Below are 20,094 nucleotides of genomic sequence, written 5' to 3' on the forward strand. Positions count from 1 at the left end.
CCACATCCTTCACAGGAGGCTGCTTTGGACTGTGACTTTGGATAGAAACAGCTTTATTTTTATAATGCAAACCCAATAAAGAACAAACGATCCATTTAGGACCAGAATTTCATCCTTAAACCCGTTTCTTTAAAGCACCTTTGGATACCAAAGAAGTAGCAGTTAATAGCAATAAACACCTCTCTGTCCTATTTCATTTTACTATCTAGGGGTTCATCTTGACTAATTTTAACTAACTAAACATTAAATGTCTAGACAAAGCTATTCATCCAGGCTCCATTCACAGCCTGTGGAGACAGACTGACAATTTTAACGCACTTGTGCTTCACACCCTTCAACACCTGCCACAGGAACCACCCTCGGCAGGAGCCAGGCTCATCCCGTCCATCACGGAGGACATTGGGGACCTCTTCAAGCAGCTCTGCAGTTCATGGCAGGCGAGTCCTACCCAGGGCGGGTAGGACTAATCCTAAATACAGACAACTCAATGCAGGGTGGAGGTAAGCAGGGCTTTGAGAGCAGAAGTTGGAAGAAAGCTGGTCACTCGTGCCAGAAATGTCATTGTGCCTTTGCACGAGGAACCAGCACCAAGGTCCAGAATGCCTGACTGCGTTTGGGATGGGAAGAGGCAATGTAGGACCTGTTCAACAGCAACACTGAGCCTTTTCTTCTGTTGCTTTTAACCAGAGAAGAAATTGCCTGGGATGCCAATGTCCCCACAGCTTTCCTTGTTCATGTAGGGAAGTTGGTTAAGCAATTCCCTCCTCTTCGTGGCTTTGCCACAGCTCAACCCAGTGGAGGTGTAGGAGAAAATCCCTGGACTTGGCGGGACTGACAGCACAGGCAGCCTTATTAATGGGCACTATTAACCCAATTCAGTCACCAACAAGTCATCACTGGCCCCTGTGAGCAGCTCACAGCACATCGTCAGCAACCGCTGTGGGGCAACACTCTAAGTCAGCCCAGTCTTTTTACAGTCCCCAAGTCCTCAGGAGTATTTTCAGCCTTGCTTTCTTAAAAGCATCACTTACACTGGGAATAATCTTTGGGGATGCCCTGGCTAAAACAAGGGCATTGAGATCTGCCTGCAGAATGAAAATCGTGTGCAGCAGAGATAAATCTGCTCTAATCTGGTAAATCTGGTGCAATAGGATCAGCACACCCGCTGTGTGAGTCTCTTGTAGGACCCTCACAGCGCAAGGCAGGGTGGCAGGTCTCCTCCTGGGATCCCAGGCTCTGCACTGAGGTTTCTTGTCACTCCGCACACGCTCGTCCCGTTCACACTCGTTGAACCAACAGCTCGCCGGCTGGCAAAGTCTCCTTGGCAACAAGTTCCTTTGGCTCTCTCAGAGGTCTAGAAGAAAAAAAAATCAGAGACAAAAGCTCTTTCCTGCCCATCACCACCCAGAAAACTAATACGTTCAGTCCCGGGAAGGGCTCTAACAGGGGCCTGCTGACTGAGGAAGATGGTCCAGTTTCCGGCAGGTGGGTCAAGCTGTGTGAGCACAGCAGCCCCAAACAGAGCACATCACACAAGGTAACAAGCATCATCTAACCCAGAGACCAGGCTATGGGGTCCCCACCTCAAAACGTGCTTGGGAAAACACCACCCACACGGAGAACTTCTGAATGCTGCAAAGAGCAGAATATTGTCGTATAGGTTACTTTAATATGACCCCAAAGCTGCAAGAGAAAGTAAGTTCTACTGAGGAGACAGGAGGAGAAAAATAAAACACTCAGAGACGTGTTTATCCGGGCAGTAATTCAGTAAGTCTTGCTAAATTAGGCCAGGACATCTCTTCTTTCCTTTAAACATCCTATCTTTTGAACTCCTTCCACAGCTGGCCACCCGGGTCTCACAAAGAAGTTTTTAAGCCACACTGTGGTGGGTTTGGTGGGTTTCTCCCTCTCCTGGGTTTGGAACAGTTTGGCTCGATTATCCAGAACCAAAAGACATGTCTCATGCTCTCTGATAAGCACATACAGTTTCCCTTTGTTCACAGATGTTTTCAAACCACAGTGGATGGCAGAAGCATTTTCTTTGCATTAATATGCTGTGTCTTCGAGGAGCTGGAGAGATGGATTTGGGCAGCAATCCCTCCTCCAACCGAGCAGCAGGGGCTTTACTAGCTTTCCATCTCCATCCAGTCACAGGATGCTCAGACACTCCTCACGTTAAGCTTTGTGGGCACCTTGCAGCAGGGCCAGGGGAAATGCTGCTCACCAGCTTAGCCTCCTCCTCCCCTTCAGAGCTTGAATCCCAGCTCAGCCCTGCTCCAGAGAAGGCAGCGAGACAAATATCTCCCTCATCCTTGAGCACATCCCTCAGCTCTGCACGGTCCCAGGCCCCAGAGAGACAAGGAAACCTCCTTAGCTCGTTCCCCAGAAGCTGCTCCCCAGATGGGGAAGTTGGAGACAGGGAGCTGCTTCTTGCTTTGACGCTCCTAACACAAAAGTGCTTCATCTCCATGCTCATTTTGTACTTCATAGCACTGGGACTTGACAGACACTCACTTCTTTAAGAAATACTTAGAAATTAGAGAGATAAGAGATCAGCTTTAGGCAACACTTCAGTGGCAACACTCAACGGGACCCCAGTCTTTAGCACGTATGCATGTGTATAATATTATAAAAATTCTCTCCTTCTCTCTGTATATAGAGAAATGTTGATGCAGGGAATTAAAATCAAGCTGTGCTTTATGCTTTCATTTTTAAGGAGACTGTTCGTGGCTCCAAGGAGAGAACTATCAGCCCCCAGAATAGCAGAAAGGGGTGCAGAGAGCAATTGTCTTCTGCCAAAGACAAATAAAGCAAAAGGAAAGAAAAGGCGCTAGAAGATGATGAATGGTTCAGCTTCCTGGGCTGCAGGAGCCTCTTCATTAACCGCTTCACTGCCTTTTTTCCTTTTTTTTCCTTTTTTTTTTTTTTATTTTTCTTCTCTCCCTGGCTCTGTATATGCACCGCTCTGCCAGCAGCACTGAGTGTCCGTGTGTTGCCTGCCCACGGACACGTGCTCCCACTTTGGTCTCCTTCCCTTTCATCCTTCCCACCCTGGGATATAACATTAAATGAGAAAAGAGGATGATTTTACCATCCTTGCAAAGGATTCACCCGACCTGCACTGAGCAGCGGAGGACAGAGCAGGCCGGGTGCTGCCTGCAGAAAGCTGGACCTGGAGGTGCAGAGGGACAGCGGCGGTCTGGCACTGCCACCAAGTGCTGCACCCTGCAGGACAGGGCCTGCCCATGCCAGGACATGCAAGGACATGCACAGCTCTACCTACAAACTTGGCGTCCCTCTAAACCCAGCGAGCAGGGTACCCGGGGGGACACTGTGGTCCATGCTTCCCGACTCAAGGAGATGTCCCCAGCTTGCTCCAGAAAGGCCCCCAAATTCTGCTTGCTCCCTCAAAGCCAATTGAGCCTTGGGGATTCTGCCCTTCATCCACAGCCCTGCTCACCTGGTGACCCCTGCAGAGCCAAAGCAGATGAGGAGCCCCAGGATGGAACCAAGTGTCCATTCAGGTCCTGGAGAGCTCAGGCCTTTCTGGGGGTCAGGATCCAGTCTCTTGCTGCAGCTCCCACGTCTCATGGTAATTGGGCAGGACAGGACGTGGCTGGGACAGCAGAAGAATCAACATTTCACAAGTGGGGAACCTAAGGTGGAGTCAGCCTCAAGGTGACAGAAGTTGGCTGTAGTTCCTTCGCCACTACCAGAGCAAGTTGGATCATGCCGGAGCCAATTCTCTATGTTTAGCTGTCCTATTCCCAGGGTGGCTGGTCCAAAGAAGTTCACCATGTTAAAAGAAAGCCTAGGAGATATTAAAACACACCCCACACACACTCCTACACCCCCTAATCAGGAAGGGTGAAAGCATCTCGAAAGCCCAAAGGCCCCAGCTAATTTCACAGCAGCTGGATCCCAAGCTGCAAGCTCTGCTGCTTGCAAAACGCCTGGCACGCTGGGACCTCTTGGAAGTCTTGGGAAGAATGTTAATGGAGATGAGACAACAGCAGGAGAAGAGCTGCTAGGCAGAGAAAGAGACACTGCTGGAAACGACTCACTCAAGTTACCCCAGCTTAACTTGTCTTGCATTACATAGGACATGGAGTATCTCAATGCAAGAGCAAGAAAGAATCCCATAAATTAAACAAAAGCCAGAGAAAACACCTGTACTGCTGGGACTGTTTCCTGCAGCAGTGTTGGCTCTCCGTCACTAGAAGGTCCAAGAACAGAAGGGCAATTGTAGTGAGACAGAGCAAAGAGCTTAAACGAGTCTCCATTAGGGATTGGGTTGAATCTGCAAGGAGCTCAGCTTTGCTCCTTATGTTCTACCTTTCTTCTGAATGGTCTGGATTCAGCTGCTGCTGCAAATCGGATATCAGACCAGAGAGACCAAAGGGATGGGCCCATCCTGTATCTCAAATCCTTACTGGGAATAAAGAGAATAAAGAATTCATTGAATTTCACATTGATGCTTTCCCTGGGGGAGATAGGAGTTTTTTTGTGTTGCCCACTGTGATCTCGCAAACTCTCCCATGTGGCAAGTACAAATACCACTAAATAACAAGAAACATTCGTGCTAAAGGAGTGTTCAAACCAGCAAATAAGCATTAGCCCGAGCATTAGCTCCCCAGAGGTGGAAGGTTTCAGTGCACACCTCCATAATCACGGACCCAAGTTCTCCCCAGACCTCCAAGCCTTTGGGAGACTCCAGGACATTTAAGCAGCAGATGGGATGCTGCATGTCTCAATGCCCTGGGTTTTCAGGGAAATGGCTAAGCCAGAACCATCACAGCAGGAGCCTTCGCCTATCCCCTTCACAGAGCGCAGGCTCCATTGACCAGGAAGGTGCCTTTGATGTTGAGGTGCAGTAGAGAAAGGCTGGAATTTTTAATTCTCCACCATGATTTCTCAAAGGTGCCAAACTGCAGGACCCCTCTATTAAGGGGAGAGCTTCATTTGAGCAACCTTCATGCTCAGCTAGCCAGCACAGGAGCTCAGCAGCTTTCAGGACCAGCTCATGCCTGTAATGGGATTGCAGATGCTGAGGTGGGCTAGGAAAGAGCAAGAAGAAAAGCTATGCCTGAGGACTGGGTCCTTGGAAAGGCTGAATCCTGGGTTTGATGGTTATCTGCTGCCATCTAGTGTTCTCTGAGCACTCAAAGGCCTTCCCTGAAATCATGAATCTCGCTAACAAGCCTGACCCGCAGAGCACAAGGCACATCTTGCATCTGTGGCTGCATCAGGATGGACGCGCTTGCAGCTCAAGGCCAGATGATCTGGGTTGGTCCGTTCTCATGGACTTGGCCTGGGAGGGCTGTGCTCAGCACTAATGATCCACCTGGGGAACAGAGCATTTGACTGTGGTTATTCCACACCACAGAGCAGCTTTTCTGGCTCAAAAAAAAAGTCTACTGGTGCATGGAAGGAGATCGTCCAGGAAAAGAACTGTGCAGGACCCCCATGAAACAGAAATGGGGGTTTCCATCAATTCCTTTCCAGTCTAAATGGCTAAAATCTAACGTGCATGACCTGGCTCTGCACCACTGGTGAAGACTGGGTACTTCCAAAGAAAATTCAAACCCTCTAGGTGGGTAAATCTCTATCTGCCCCCATTCGCACAACAGGAGAAGGCAAAGGGGAGCATGACATGACACCAAGAGGCAGGAATCCAATGAAAACAACACAGCATCTGCTTGATGTGATGATTAAAGTGCTGGGCTCCAAACTTAAGATGCTTTTCGACTGTGGCACTGTCCTCCCCTCACCACCTTCTCATTCAACAAAATGAATCAACTCACTGAAAATAGGTTCCCCTGCCCCTTTATCACTGCGATTTCTCTAAATCCTCTCCAGCTGTTCAACCCTCTGCCAACCCCAATGCTAACGGAAGGATGGACATCCACATGCAGGGAGCAGTCTCCCTTCTCAAGCAGCTCTGGAGACTCATGCTCAAGTCTGACCATGCTGAGGTGTCCTTGGGATGCCACAGAAAAACATGGGACCCCATAAAGTTTTAGGAACCTGTTTATTCTGTCCTCTGGAAAACTGCTAAGATTCATGTAGTCCTCTTCTCCCACCCAATTCCTGCTGAGCCAGTGAGAGTGCCCAGAGCTGCACTTGGCAGGTATTTGAATGCCACCCCAGGCAGATCTAGAGGTGAGGGCTCTCGTTCCAGCTGCTCTATGGCCAGATACTCCTTCTTCCTTGTGCAGAGAACAGTGAATTTCTGAGGCAAGGTCTAGCAGAGAGCCATGCAAACATCAGTGCAACCCTACAAACAGCATGAGCTCATTACCACATTTATGACAAATGCAAACACTACTGCTCAGTCCTTCTCAGTTGATTCAATAGGAAACATCCATCAGCAGCCTTCAAAGCACAATCTGCAGGTCCCTGATCCCCTCTGATCCAGAGGGCACCAGTCACAGCATTGGTCTTGGGTGTCCAGTACAGAGCAACATCTATCATGCTTCATGGGCTCAGAGGAAATACAATTCTCTGAAGATGCACTGTTTCCTGAGGTTCATCCCTGAGCCTCTATCACAGCAACTTCACAATGGCTGGAGGTGTTTCAGAAAGGTTTGTTCTAGGCCAAATGGGATGTAACCCAGGTTACACACTCTTGGACCAAATGAACCCAGTTTTAAGGGCTGAGAGGGATTTCTAGGGTGTTTCCTTACACTGGTGAGGTGGAAGACATGGAGCTCTTGGTGTCTAAAGGCTACGGAATCTTCTGAGCAACAAAAGAGCTCAAGCAACAAGAGACAGTACAAAGCCGTTGTTCTCATTTCAGACCCTGCCGGAGATGTACATCAAGTCACAGGAAAGTGGCACGGTACAGCACTGTGCAGCTCAACAGCACCTTTGATCTGAGGATTGCAAAGCCCTTTCAAGACATCAGTTTGTTAAACCTCACAACACCCCTGTGAGGTAGGTAGCACCCCCTCACTGTACAGATGAGGGAACTGAGGCACAGAGAAAAGCAATGGCTTGGTCAAGGCCATCAGGAAAGCCAATGGCGCAAGCAGGAGGTGGTCCTGCTCTTGTTCCTGGCTTGTGGCTCCTTCTCCTTTTGGACAGCAGAGTATTAGCAGCTCACAAAGCTACTGCTGGGCTTGTCCCAGGAGCAGGGGACGTGCAATGTTTTTGGAGGGCTCCTGAGCCCCTCAAAAGCAGCCTGCTAACCAGCCACCACCAGCACTGCAGGGATTAAACCATTTCCCAGATGGATGCTCCTTGCAGGTACAGTCCCAGGATTCCACTGCTTTCTTCTTTTGCAGTTACAAAGGAGCCTGAGAGGGTCCTGAGAACTTAGTCCTTTGTGCAGAAGACTCAGTATCGTCTAGCACAGTTCGAACTGGAAAGCACTTCTTTTCTCTCACTGCAAACGGCTCCAAAGACAATGCCCAGCATTGAAGTCTGGTGACAACAGGTGGTGCAGGATGTCACCAGGACTGCAGGAGAAGGAGGAGGTAGCTAATAGGATATTACACGGCTTCTGCTGGCACTGTCGTCACTTTTTTTTTTTTTTTTTTTTTTCCTGTCACTGTTGGAGGCTCTCTTGACCCCAAGTCACCCTATCCCAGCTCAAGTGCAACATCAGTAAAAAACCAAGGCTGGAGGATAAACCAGCAAGGAAGCAATGCCAGGAATGGTGGTGGAGTCTCTATCGTGATAACACTATCACCAGTCCATTCCAACCCTTATTTGCATCATGGTACCAATTTCCCCTCTCCTCCCCTCCCTAACCCCCCCACTACTGTTTTTGTGCTGAATACACAGACAGTCTTATAAAAATAGTCCTTTGGTATCAAAATACAAATAAAACAAGAGAGGAATAAAAGACCCCTGTCGCCAGCAGCAGTGCAAATCAGGAGAGCCAGCTCAGGAAGGATGGATTTAGAGTGTCCGTGGTTTGTCATTTCTTCAAAGGGAATGAGGCTGATTGGACTTTGATGGTTGGGACTGGCCTAGGAGCAAAAAGAGTAAGAAAATAACTCATAATGAGTACAGAGAGACAAGTAGCCACCATCCATACTACGATCATCTTTCCATAGCTCAAGGAACACTGAGAAGCAGCTGTCCCTCAGACCAGAGGGGATGCAACCAAGGCTGTCCCAGGTCACTCCGGCATCATGCTGACAATCTACTCAACTTGAATTGCTTTGCTGCTAGGCTTCAAATATAAACCTATACCTTCCCACTTCCCTTATTTCCTTTTTCCAGGCAGTAGAATAAATAACACTGATTTCAGCCTAGTGTTTAACCAGATGTCCTCTCCTCCAGAGCAATCCCATTCCCAGCAACAGCACTGTCCTGCATGGGGTCTGGGACTCACCTTTGAGGAGGCATTGGCCTGTAGGAAGGAAAGACAAACAAGGGGTCACTAAACATTCCTTCAGTCATCTCCTTCCAAAAATCTGACTCCACAAGACCTGAGGGCCATTACCTGACCTTGATCATATTACTTACAGCCCCCTGGACCCTTTGGCATAGGTGACTCCCCAAAGGTGCAAGCAAGGACCACCTGCTAGAAATTTAAAGGCCTTTTTCACAGTTCTCTTGGACTTGGTGGACTTTGATGTCCTTTGTAGCCAGGCAGCAGGGCACAGACCAGCACTCCCTACAGCCCAGATCATTCCTCTTGCTCCTTGGCAGCCCAGCCTGGACACATTAGCCATTATCAGAGAGGAGCAGAAGCTCAGGTAACCCTGCAGACACCACAGGCTGAGGGAACAAGGGGCAGACCACTGCATCCAGACAACACTTGGGACATATCCCCCACAAAAGATACAACCACAGCATCCCACACCCCATGTGCCTGCAGAACCCCCAGCCATAGTGTGAGGCAGCTCAGCTCCTCTCTCCACTTACTTGAGCGGCCTCGTGGAGTGGCTCGTGGTGCTTGTACCTGACGTCTTGAAGTTGGTGGGAGGAACCATGACCAGAAGGGTCTTTCCACGTGCAGGAGGCAGCTCTTTGGCCAAGAGTGGACAACCAGGCAGCGGCCGACGTGGGGGCTGGTGTTTTGGGACAACCTGCGATCGTAAAGTGCGTGGGGAAAGAACATCCTTAGAAAAACATCCAATAACTTCCTACAACCCTCTCCCCCTCCTGACGCGTGGCTGAAATGCTTCAAACCATAAAGTGGCACACTGCCAACTCCTAAACTACCTCAGGACGTTCTAGCTAATGAACTTTCTTCACTGTTGCAACGGACTTAGGTTGGCATGACAGCTCCTTAATGGTGCCCAACAACTTCAGAGAAGAGCCATAGGTGCTCACATCCCTAAGGTTCCCAGGAGCAAGGCTGGAGTGGGATGCACATTTTCTGTGCACAAACAAGCCCTTAGCACCAAATGGTGTCATCTAAAAAGACATCCCATCTAGGATAGCTAGAAAGGAGAAAAAAAAAAAAAACAAGCTTCTGTTGCTGAAGTTAAAACAAAAAATCAGAGACAGGCCAGAGCATCCTCTGCTTTTATGTGGGACATCTGAGCACCAAGAACCAAGCTGTGCTGGCTGGCTGTTTAATTGTACTGAATTCGTGGCAAGCTGTTGTCCTGCAGGAGGCGGGTGGCAGCCAACACCAAGCAAATCCTGCAAGGCTGGTGGGGCCAAGGCCGCCAGCAACGCTCACCAGCGGAGTCCTCACAGGGCTGCAGGGAAGAGGCTTCTTGGGAGGCGGCAGCTTGGTGTGAGACACGACTGTTTTGGTGGGGCCGGCGGGTGACCTGCTGACTGGAGGAGGTGGCCTCGCAGGCTTGGGGTCTCTCGGAGCCTGAGGGACGGGGTGCGGAGCCGGGCGGAGCGGGTGGACGATGTGGACGGGCTGGGAGCTGTTCTGCTGAGGCCTGGGTTTGTGAGGTAACGCGGCCCGCGCTGCCTGCAGGAACAAGAAAGGCAAAAACCCAGGGTAAAACATCAGGTGCGTTTTCCTGGGTGTTGGAAAGCAGAAGTCCCCTCATGGTCTGGGCACTAGGGAGTCACAGGAGGAGGACAGGATCTTTACTCCACTTCTGGGACTGACCTTTCACCATCCTGTCCCAAAGTGAACCTACTCTCTCTATACAAAGAGGAGAAGGCACTAGGAGAGGACTCAGGAGACCTAGAGCAGGAACATGCCAGGTTTCCACTACACTGGCCAGTTGCTGAGGCGGAAGGTGTCATCCCTTCTGCCTTACTCTCAAGCCACTGTGACCATATTCATAAAAAGAAAAAAAAATCGCTCTGTCTTCCTAAATTCTGCTCTGTTTATCTATCTCAAGGTTGCCAGAGCTGTAACAACCAACAGCAAACCATCTGCCTTCATGAAGGCTCAACCAAAAGCTTTCAGGGAGATCAGAGGATCCCTGCTGAGCTTTGCCACGGGGACACGACTATTTCCCTGCGGAGGCTCCTGGCAGAGGAGAAATTTGCCCTTCACCACGGTCCTTCCGAGCAGGCAGAGCTCAGAAGACTCCCCTTTGGCTGGGGACGTGCCAGCATGTGCATTGCAGCGCAAGGCTGGGACTGAAGGTGACACTGCAAGGGGCTCTACGTTTTGTTTGGGAGCACACGGGATTTGTTTGTCCTGAATTACAAACACCTGGGACCAAACTCAGGGCACGGCCACGCTGCACATGCAGAGCCAGGCAGGTCACATCGCAGCTCGGAGCCTGCGGGCAGCGCAGTTGGCATCAGTATTGCCCACATCCTCACTCGGAGGAGCTTCTTATCCAGGCCCAGCACAGCACCCTGCTCAGCAGGGCCACCTCTGACACACAGCCCAGGGTCCAGGCTGCCACATCACTCTTGTGGTCGCAACGCAATGGAAATCTGAGGGAAAAGTTGTCCTTCGACCACAATGTTGCCCAAGCAGCTGAATCTTGCACGTCATAGGCAGGCTGGAGGTTCATACCTCCATATAGACACACACAACTCAGACCTTTACGCCCAGTATGAATCTTCTGAGTCCCAGTCACCCTGAAAGCCACCAGCAAAGCAGATTTTGTACCCCGAGCTGCAGTCACAGATGTGGTGACCATAGGACCAAATGGCCTGAAAGTTTCTCCTTAAAGCACAGACACATGCAAAGCAGAGCACTGCTGGCTCAGCTCAAGAAAGAGATGAGATCACCCGCAGCTATCGGTCCCCAAGAGGGAAAGCCAGGCTGCAGGGGTACTTAGCACTTACTTTATTAGTGTGGCTGGAGGTGGAAATGTCCCGTAAGGTGAAAGCAGCTTTGGAATGACCGCTGTTTGCCTTCCGACCCGCAGCTTTGTTCCTGCCCAGGATCACAAACAGAAACCACAGATGATAAAGCAACTCTCACTCTACAGCTGCCTCTCCAGTAAGTGCTCTTCAGAGATACCCTGTCTCCATTAATGGTCAGCCAAATATCAGGCCAAATACGCAGTGCTGGGTTAGAGAGAGCTGTAATTTGCTTTAAAATAATGAGCACGGTGGCATTTTTGAAGTTGTTTATGAAATAAAAAGAGGAGGCTTATTTGGTTCAGAGTTTTTTTTCCTCACACGTTTGCAGGGGCTCCATGTGTACCTGTGCTGGGGAGACAGGGCTCAGAGAGAAGGAAATAATGAGAATATTTAAATGTAGAGCTCATGTAGAGCTATTCCAGCACACCTCGTCTGCTAGGAACGGATGGCAAGCCAGCTCCTCAGCACCAGCCACTTTCCTCATCACTCTCTGGGGTCATGCTGGCCCTGATGGATCATTTCTGTCCTCTGCTCATGACAGAGCTGAAAACTTCAGACCATCCCTAGGAAAACCTCTTCTGATCTCAAGCCATGTCTAAGCTCTTCCATATACACTCAGGATGTCAGTAAGTAACCAACTCTGTCGGATTCATTTGTGCTCAGATGTGACCCTATTTCTTCCTTGAAAAGGGAACTCAGAAGCAGAACAGGGTAAAATTCACACCAGAGCCTGCAGCTCCAAACACCACAGACACAAGCCAGCCTGCATCATGGCCCACAGATCAGGGCTCATAACCTGCAAGTTGGAAAGGATGCTTGGAAAGGATGGAACAGCTACAGCCCCTGTGATCCCAAATTCAAGTGTCTTGTGCCAATTTACCATTTGCAGGGTACTAAAACATGAGTATAGGTGGACTTCTAACCTGGCCCCAGGGTGACTTGCTTTGGTAGCACCTCCTGCCAGGACTGGCACTACCAGAAGCACAGGCTCCTCTGACAGCTTCCAGAAGCCAGTTCTGGACACTAAGACCTTGCATTTCTCCCAAGTATCTCATGACCCCAGAGGATGGAGACCTAAGTGCTGTGTCTGAAACTTCCCTGAGTTCATACCAGGTTGAAACAGGCCCTGTGCACATCCTCCATTTCCTCACAATCACTCCTACCAAGCTGCATTCTGCAAGTGGCAAGAAAACAAGGTTTTTAAGGGTCTCACTGAGTGCTCACAAGACGACATATTAAGGATGTATCACTCACCTGTACGTGTCATGACTCCTCCTTATTTCCTTTATCCATTTATTCAGGAGCGAGTTCTCCTGCCGATACCAGAAGTAGATGCTCATGGCCAGGGCCGGGAGGAAGAGCAGGAAGACGAGCAGAAGGGAGATGAGGATGGCTTCGTGATCTAGCAGGGAAAGCACAAAGATGAGCACAAGGCTGTCAGTGTAACTTCAGAGCGTGGCTCAGCTCTGCTCAGTGCAAACAACCAACCCTTCTGCCTGCTCCTGGCAGCCACCTAGGCCTGAGACATCACCGCACACCTTCAAGGAAAGGGGAAGGAAAGGGCCCTGTTTGGCAGCCTCCGAGAGTCACCGAATGACTGGAGCTGGACAGAGCCTGCAAGTCTGCCTGATCTGGTTAGACCCAACACAAATGGGAACAAAGCTGCCCACAGGATCACAGAATGGTTGATGTTGGAAGGGACCTCTGGAGATCATCTAGTCCAACGTCCCCGCACAAGCAGGGTCACCTACAGCACATAGCACCGTATCATGTCCAGACAGATTTTGAGTATCTCCAGAGCAGGAGACTCGACGATCTCTCTGGACAACCTGTTCCAGGTCTCTGTCACCCCCACAGTCAACAAGTTTCTCCTCCTTATCTCACCATCTCCCTGTCTTTGTGGCACTGCTCCATTCCCAGCAGCAGCACAAGGTGCAGGGCCCTCCCCCAACCACCTCAGCCTGTTGCACCACACTGAGGAGACACCAGAACTCACTGTCCCGCTGCACAGGGCCGCTGTCCACACTGCCACCCAGGCCAGCCTTCTCACAGTACGGGGGAGCCCAGCCGGCTCTGCAGTGGCAGTTCTTGTTGCTGTTGCAGACCTGTGGGAAAAGGATGGTTGGAGACCATGAGGAGCAATGGAAACTCTCATGGAAATCACAATCCACACAGTTGGGATGAGATGAGATGGCCAACGAAAGGAATTTGGGCTGGAGACAGAGAAGGAGCTAAATCCCTGCCAATATCCACCCCTTGGACATCACTTGGATCATGTCTATGTTGCCCTCAGAGCTTCAGTTACAATGTATGGAGATGGTTTTTTGCTGACACATTTATTTCCATGCTCTTTACATAAACCTTTAAAGACAAGTACTTAGATCTTTGGTTTTCATGCCATTTGGCTAAACAAGCCCAATGACCTCAAATACTTCTCTGGAGGCCAGAAGTTGGTTAGATATTAAGTCTCCCCCTCGGAGTCTTAGCCAGTAACCCATACCTTTCATAAAGCAGAAATTACAAACCTGAAGCCACAGCAGTGCTGAGCAGAATGCCGGGTAAATTCAGGTGCCAGCCTAGGACCTCATATATAATCACACTGTCATCTTATGCAGCAGTTCGTTGTTGCCTTATATGACAAAGCTTGAGTTGATGACCTAAGGAAACCTTGTCTGCAGGGGTCAAGGCTTTGTAGCCTTTAAGCTTCGGACAATAGTGACTCTTCCTACTCTCTGTAGCACTTCCTTGATTTTCCTAAAGCCCCAGTAGTGTTTCTGACTATTGCTTTGCTCTCAAAGGGAACAGGCATCTGCTCAAAGCTCTGAATCACCAATTCAAATTTCGCAGGTGGTCCTTACATCAGGAACAACCTTCTCCAATTTGGACACAGATAGCAAAGATCACAACTCAGTCTCATTCACAGCTGACATGAATGTGACAGTTATGAAAAGCAGGTGCCTGCTGCACTGCAAGACGACCCATCCCTGTGGGAGATGTTTGGTTTTGTTTAAGAATCTGAGCTCATCTCAGGACCCTGCTGTAGGTCTCGGATAGTAACTCACCCCATGGCCGTTGCACTGGGAAACACATTTTTCCAGCTCAAAAAGGGAGGCATTCTGGCACCGGCGATCTTTGCAAACCTGAGAGAGAGCCAAGAAGCCAAGTTAAAGAAAGGCCAGGGTTAGAGGAGAAGCAGCGAGATCTTCTGGCTTCACAGATAGGAGTCTTCTGAAATGACACTGCTGGAAAATGCAGGTTGGTTAAATCATGTTATTCCAGATCAATGCACTGACTTCACTCCAATTTTCAGCACTCCCTAGGAAAGCTCTGCCACTCTCAGTCCATGCCAGCCCACCAGACAAAAGCCAAGGCAGCTCCCTGCCCTGACAACCCACCTGGCAGCTCCTGCACACGGCGTTTCCCACCTGCCCCAACAGGTGGGCAGAAGCCAAAAGAGCCGACTTTGGCTCTTCAAAATGGGCATCCTTCCTCATGAAAATGTCAATGTTTTAGCCTTTTATCCTAAACTGTGATGAAAATTTCCTAGCTAAAATGCCAACTGGCAAAGTCTGTATCCTCCCAGCCGGTTCTGTTTGGCTTGCGTCCCTGCTACTGTGTCATCCACAAAGTCTCTGCCACTTCTCAGATGACCTGACCCCTCTTCTAAGGCATTGAGGGATGCAGGGACTGTAAAAGCAACTAATGCTTAGCTAGCAACATCTGCTTGAAACTATCCTACTGATGTCTAACACAATATTCATTTGGGAAACAGTTTATTCACCGACAAATTATCTGGAATTTACTAGTAAGCTTATGTGCAAGAGGGACATTTCAGATTCAGACTCACAAGACCACCATGACTTTGGCATTTCTGTTTATCCTAGTCCAGTGAACAAGGTAAAATTAACAGGAAATTTAATTCTATTTGAAAAGGAAGAAAATTGCTTGGATCCAAATAGGACTGATATTATTGAAAATCATTGTTTCTCGATGCCCTGTTGAGCAGGTAAATCAGGTGTTTGTACTGTCATTGCCAAAGACATTCCCCCAAGAGCACTTGTCCTCCTACTAAAAGGGACCTCTGATTTGGGGGTGTCAGTAAAACCATGGTCCTGCTGTCAGGCAATGAAACAAGAGGCTGAGGAGCCAATTTCCCCCGTGCCACCACCCCATCCTCACACCCCAGCCCTAGGAAGAGATGCTCACCATGCCATCTCCGCATTTGGTCCCCGTCATCACCAGCCCGGGGTCGGAGAGGTCCTCCTCATCATCCTTGGCCGTGTACATGTACGTGCCCCGGCACTTCACCTCCCGCCCGTTGAAGCGGATGGTGGTGTCGATGGAGACCGTGTTGGTGCCCTGGGGTTTCTTGGCTGAGCTCTGGCACTGGATCTTGCCGCACATCGCGTCTCTAGGAGGAGAGGCAGAGCCGTGAGGACGCAGCCTGCCCGTTGCTTTCTGCTCCTTCTACTGGAGCCGAAGTGAGGACAGGAGATGCCGTAGGAGATGCAGGTACCAGGAACATGGAGCTGCATTTTGGCAAGGCTCCTGCCATCCCAGGTGGCTGACCCCTGCTTTCATACATTCCATATGGCCCCAGGAAGGCTGCTCCTGGCTTCACAGCACACAGTTAGGGACACTGCTCACTCACCACCCTGTCACCCTATGCCCCTCTGCCTGCTGGCTCCCTTTCCTCCTAATTTATTGCCAGAGAACTGTGAGTTCAGACAGAGTCTCAGCAGGTTCATAACGGGCTTTGACAAATTCAGGGACATCACAGAGACATGGTAGAGGGAACAGGCAGGGATGTCCCCTCTGACATCCCAGTGGATGCTGGGGAGCACAGGGGACAGGGCTGCTGATACATTCCCTGGATAGCGTCTCCCACTGTCACTGCTCCTGTTGACTTTCCCTTTGGGCTGGGGTTGGAGGTGACACTTGGTGCAACAACCTCCCTGCAATGATGAGGGCTGAGCCAAGAAAGGAGCTGGCAGTTGGCTCAGGTTCTGAATGGAGCTGGCCTAAAGCTGGGACCTTGGGTACAATCCCGGCATTCCCAGTGCAGGGAGCACCAGGGGCTGAGGGTGCCGGCACACAGGGCACCTGCAGTGTCTGCTGCACTCACCGCTTTTCACACTTGACGTAGCGCCCTTGGCTGTCTTTGCCACAGTTGCCATAGGTGTTGCCAGCCATGTTCACGTCCTGGAAACAGGCATCAGGGGCTGGCCAGGCACCTGCAGGGAAAAAGAAAAATCCAACATAAGCAGAGGTCCAGAAAAGCAGCCATGAGGGAGAGGATAGAAACACTGAAAGCAGGAACAGTGCCTGAAAACTCCTGCAGAAAACACCATGCAAGGTCCTGGAGCACCAGTGCTGCGGGTGTAAGGCTGAGAACAGCAAACAGGGGTGAGTCCCATTGCTTGGGGGGCTTGTGGGGGACTCCCCACGCTGCAGCTCTCCTGCAGAGGGGCCTAACACCGCACTGACCCCAGGAGGTGGCAGCACTGCTGCACAGATGGGGACTCGAGGATGCGGAGAGCTGTGAGAGGTATGTGCATATGCAGGATGTCAAGCAGGGACTCTGCCGGGTGCATATAAGCTGTAGGCAATATGTGGCTGTATGCAGCGTGGAGGCCATATGCAGCGCATGAGCTGCATCACCTATGGGCCATAGGCAGCATCGTGGCCATATGCAGCAGAGGGGAGCCCGGCTGGGCGCACGGCGCTTACCCGGGCCCCAGAGCTGCACGCACTGCTGGAGGTGGGTCATGCACATGCCGTTGCTGCAGTAAGCCTCGCCGGAGGCGCACGAGGAGCCGTCCAGCAGGTAGACGTTGGCCGGGCAGTAAGGGGAGGCGCCCGTGCAGTACTCGGGGAGGTCACAAGATCCCGCTGCTTCCCGGCACATGGTACCAGCCACCTTCAGCTGCCAAAGGAGGAGACACAAGTGTCAGTGAGCTGAGGAGTCCCAAGCCAGGACTGGCACCACCTGCCAGCACGGCTCAGGTGAGAAGCCTATGGGACCAGAAGGGACTCCCAAGGTGGACGTTTATGTAAGGCCAGATTCCCAGAGCTGGACCCCAGTCACGGGAACAGCCAGCAGAGAATCCGCAGAGGATGCGTATTCCTGGATAAACCTCCCCAGTTACCCCGGAGGTGCTGAACTTGGGATCTGAGGAGGGACTTGGAGAGCACGAGTCCTGGGGGGATGTTGGGGGTCATGTCCCCCTCCTTGGCCCCAGAGTCCCCACCTTGCAAGCGGGTGGGCACAGGAGACACGAGTTACCCTGCAGCTCTGGCAGCAGTCGCCATGGGCGCACTGGGCCCCCATCTTGAGTGTGCAGTTGTGGGCGTTGCAGCAGGGGTTGGTGCACTCCTGCACGGAGAGAAGACATCACAGTGAGCACGGCTGTCCCTGCCCCTGCCCCAGCCAAGCCACAGTCATCCCTCGGGCTCCCTCACCAAGCACAATATCCCCCTCACTTTGCCAAAGGGGAACATGAAGCAGAGGTCAGGAAGGAACAGAAGCATGGAGGAGTTCAGGATGAAATAGGCACGTGGGGCAAAGTCAGGAGAAGAGGCAGGTGGAACAGGATTTAGGAGCACAGGACTGGAAAAAGGCCTTGGGATGGAGTCCCCAGTGGGGACTTCCCTGAGGGTCGGTGCCCACAAACCCATTTCCAGTGGAAATAAACCTCTCCACATGGGATGCACTCCTGCCTGCCTGACCCCCTGCAAGCAGCCAAGAGCCAAGCTGAAAAGCACCTTTAGGAAAGGGCTGCAGCACCTGGGTCCTACCTCGACCTCTCCGCAGTCACAATCCTCTCCCTCCTCCAAAAAGCCGTTGCCGCATTTCCGGCCAACCACCAGGTCCTTGGTGTCGGGCAGGTTGAAGAGACACATGCCACCCCCCTTCTGGAAGTAGCTCTCCAGCTGCCTCTTGCTGCAGGAGCTGAACACACGAGGGAAGGGATGTCTGTGCAGGGGAGAGATGGGGAGAGATGGGAACTGAGGCAGTCAGGACTAGGAAAAGATGGAGAAAAATAATCACAAGCACAGCTTGGAAACAGGGAAACGAGAAAATGAGCAATGATGCTTCCAAATCACAGAGTAGAAGCCAGGTGCTGCTGACATCCTTCACCCTAACCGCAAGGTTGGGCTCTGTGGCACCATAAAAAAAAAAAAAAAGGAAAAGAATGAGAAAACACAGAAAAATGGCTGTATTAACTAACAAGGCTTGAGGAAGAATAAAAATCAGTGGACACTACGTGTATGAACATTTCTCTAACAGCCCAACTGAACTTTCGTCTAAGCAGCTGGACAGAAACCAGCGATTTGAGAAACTCTGAGAACAGTTCTGCTTTAATTTTGCATAGGTTTGTTGGGGTTTTTGCACGAAGCATTAAAAAGGAAGAAGCAGATGGTAAAAATGTAGGCATTGCTCTCTGCTGCAGTGTTGTTTTCACTTCCTCACATTGCTGATTTGTTTTTTTTATTTGAGATTAGGACATCCTCTTTTTGACATAAACCAAAATGCTTTTTCTGTGGTATTTTGAGTCTGGGGGGAATCTCTTGAGCTATAGGAAAAATGTAGGCGCCTACAAGCTATTGCAGAGCAAGCAAGCAAATAAGCCCACAAATTGGTGCATGAATGTGCAAATAGGAACAGCCTAAAGATAGTTGAAAATGTATTTCCCACTCTTGGGGAGGAAAACATTTTAGCAAAAAAAAAAAAAAAAAAAAAAAAAAAAAAAAGGAAAAAGAAAAAAAATTATATATATATACATATATGTATATATTATAGGGGTGGGTGGGGGATGCTGGAGAGTGTGAAAGTTATTTACTCTTAATGAGGAACGTCCTGCTTCCCGATTTAGTGAGGCTGGGTTTAGGGAGCAGGAGCTCATCCCACGCTAGCCCTCCTTCATCCTTCAGGCCTGCAGGGATTAGCAGGTTCTCCAGGGTGTAGCCTGGCCCAGGAAGAGGCCTTAGCTGCCTCAGCAGTGCTCGGCTGCACGATGCTCCACTGGTTGTGCCGCAGGATATCGAGGCTGGGAGGAAGTGGCCATGTAACATGTCAGCGGGATGAAATCTCTTCCCCTCTATCCCCAGCTCTTCCCAGGGCCGGGGCGGCCCAGGGAGGGGGCTGGAAACCAGGCTCTGCCTTCCTCTGTGCTCCCTCATCCTCTCCCAGCTGCTCTGGGGTCTTTTGGAGACCTCGAGCACAGTCCCGAGCAAAGCAGGAGGCCACGGAGACGCTGCCATCCTTTTCCCTGCATGTTTTGTCAGGGAGGGAGGAGCAGTGCTGGCTGCCCTTGGCCTCTGCGGGCTCTGCAGAAGCAGGGCAAGCAGGAGGAAGGCAGCCAGCTCCCCCTGCGCGATGGGAAGCCACGTGCACAGAAGAGCATCTGCAAGACAGGTCTCCTCTCTCTGCTGCCCTTCCACACATGTGGGAAGGGCATCCGGAATCACTCGTGTTTCCCATATCCCTCCCCGCCATCCCCCTGTCCCTTACCCGGTAGCCGCGGCCATGACGCAGCCGCCTTGCTCAGGGGTGGCCTCCACGCAGCAGCCCTGGCTGTCGTGGCTCATGCCGAAGTTGTGGCCGATCTCGTGGGCCATGGTGGCGGCCGCTCCGATGGGCTGCTCCGAGTGGTCCTGCGTGGGGAGGCAGGGGTTGCCTCAGGAAGGCAGCCACGGAGCAGGGAAATGTCCCACGGGGGGGACAGGGCCGAGGCGGAAGCGTGTGGCAGAGGGACCACGGCACCCAGCTGGGTTCACAGCTGGGTCCCACAGGAAGGAGGGAGGGAAGTGTCACCCCACAGGGCAGCAGGAAAAGCAGAACCAGTTTGATACAGAATCACAGAAACCCAGGATGGCTGAGGCTGGAAA

General features: G+C 51.0%; 1 protein-coding gene across 1 annotated transcript in view; it reads right to left on the reverse strand.

Moving 5' to 3' along the window:
* Positions 1 to 6,769: 6,769 nt before the first annotated feature.
* The window catches only part of ADAM33 (ADAM metallopeptidase domain 33), a 31,211-nt gene continuing 17,886 nt past the window's right edge, over positions 6,770 to 20,094 (reverse strand). The window contains exons 11-24 of the mRNA XM_088524994.1: positions 19,718 to 19,860; positions 18,001 to 18,178; positions 17,489 to 17,578; positions 16,933 to 17,128; positions 16,328 to 16,436; positions 15,409 to 15,613; positions 14,265 to 14,342; positions 13,199 to 13,307; positions 12,457 to 12,604; positions 11,182 to 11,272; positions 9,647 to 9,892; positions 8,881 to 9,044; positions 8,345 to 8,362; positions 6,770 to 7,976 (exon numbers count right to left, since the gene is read on the reverse strand). Of these exons, the coding sequence (XP_088381120.1) occupies positions 7,925 to 7,976; positions 8,345 to 8,362; positions 8,881 to 9,044; positions 9,647 to 9,892; positions 11,182 to 11,272; positions 12,457 to 12,604; positions 13,199 to 13,307; positions 14,265 to 14,342; positions 15,409 to 15,613; positions 16,328 to 16,436; positions 16,933 to 17,128; positions 17,489 to 17,578; positions 18,001 to 18,178; positions 19,718 to 19,860 (1,827 nt within the window). The 3' untranslated portion in view covers positions 6,770 to 7,924. The remainder of the gene's footprint in view (positions 7,977 to 8,344; positions 8,363 to 8,880; positions 9,045 to 9,646; positions 9,893 to 11,181; positions 11,273 to 12,456; positions 12,605 to 13,198; positions 13,308 to 14,264; positions 14,343 to 15,408; positions 15,614 to 16,327; positions 16,437 to 16,932; positions 17,129 to 17,488; positions 17,579 to 18,000; positions 18,179 to 19,717; positions 19,861 to 20,094) is intronic.

This window comes from Tinamus guttatus, unplaced genomic scaffold (genome assembly GCF_059628265.1).
Source record: "Tinamus guttatus ecotype Peru unplaced genomic scaffold, ASM5962826v1 Tinamus_guttatus_pri_ptg000218l, whole genome shotgun sequence".
NCBI lineage: Eukaryota > Metazoa > Chordata > Aves > Tinamiformes > Tinamidae > Tinamus > Tinamus guttatus.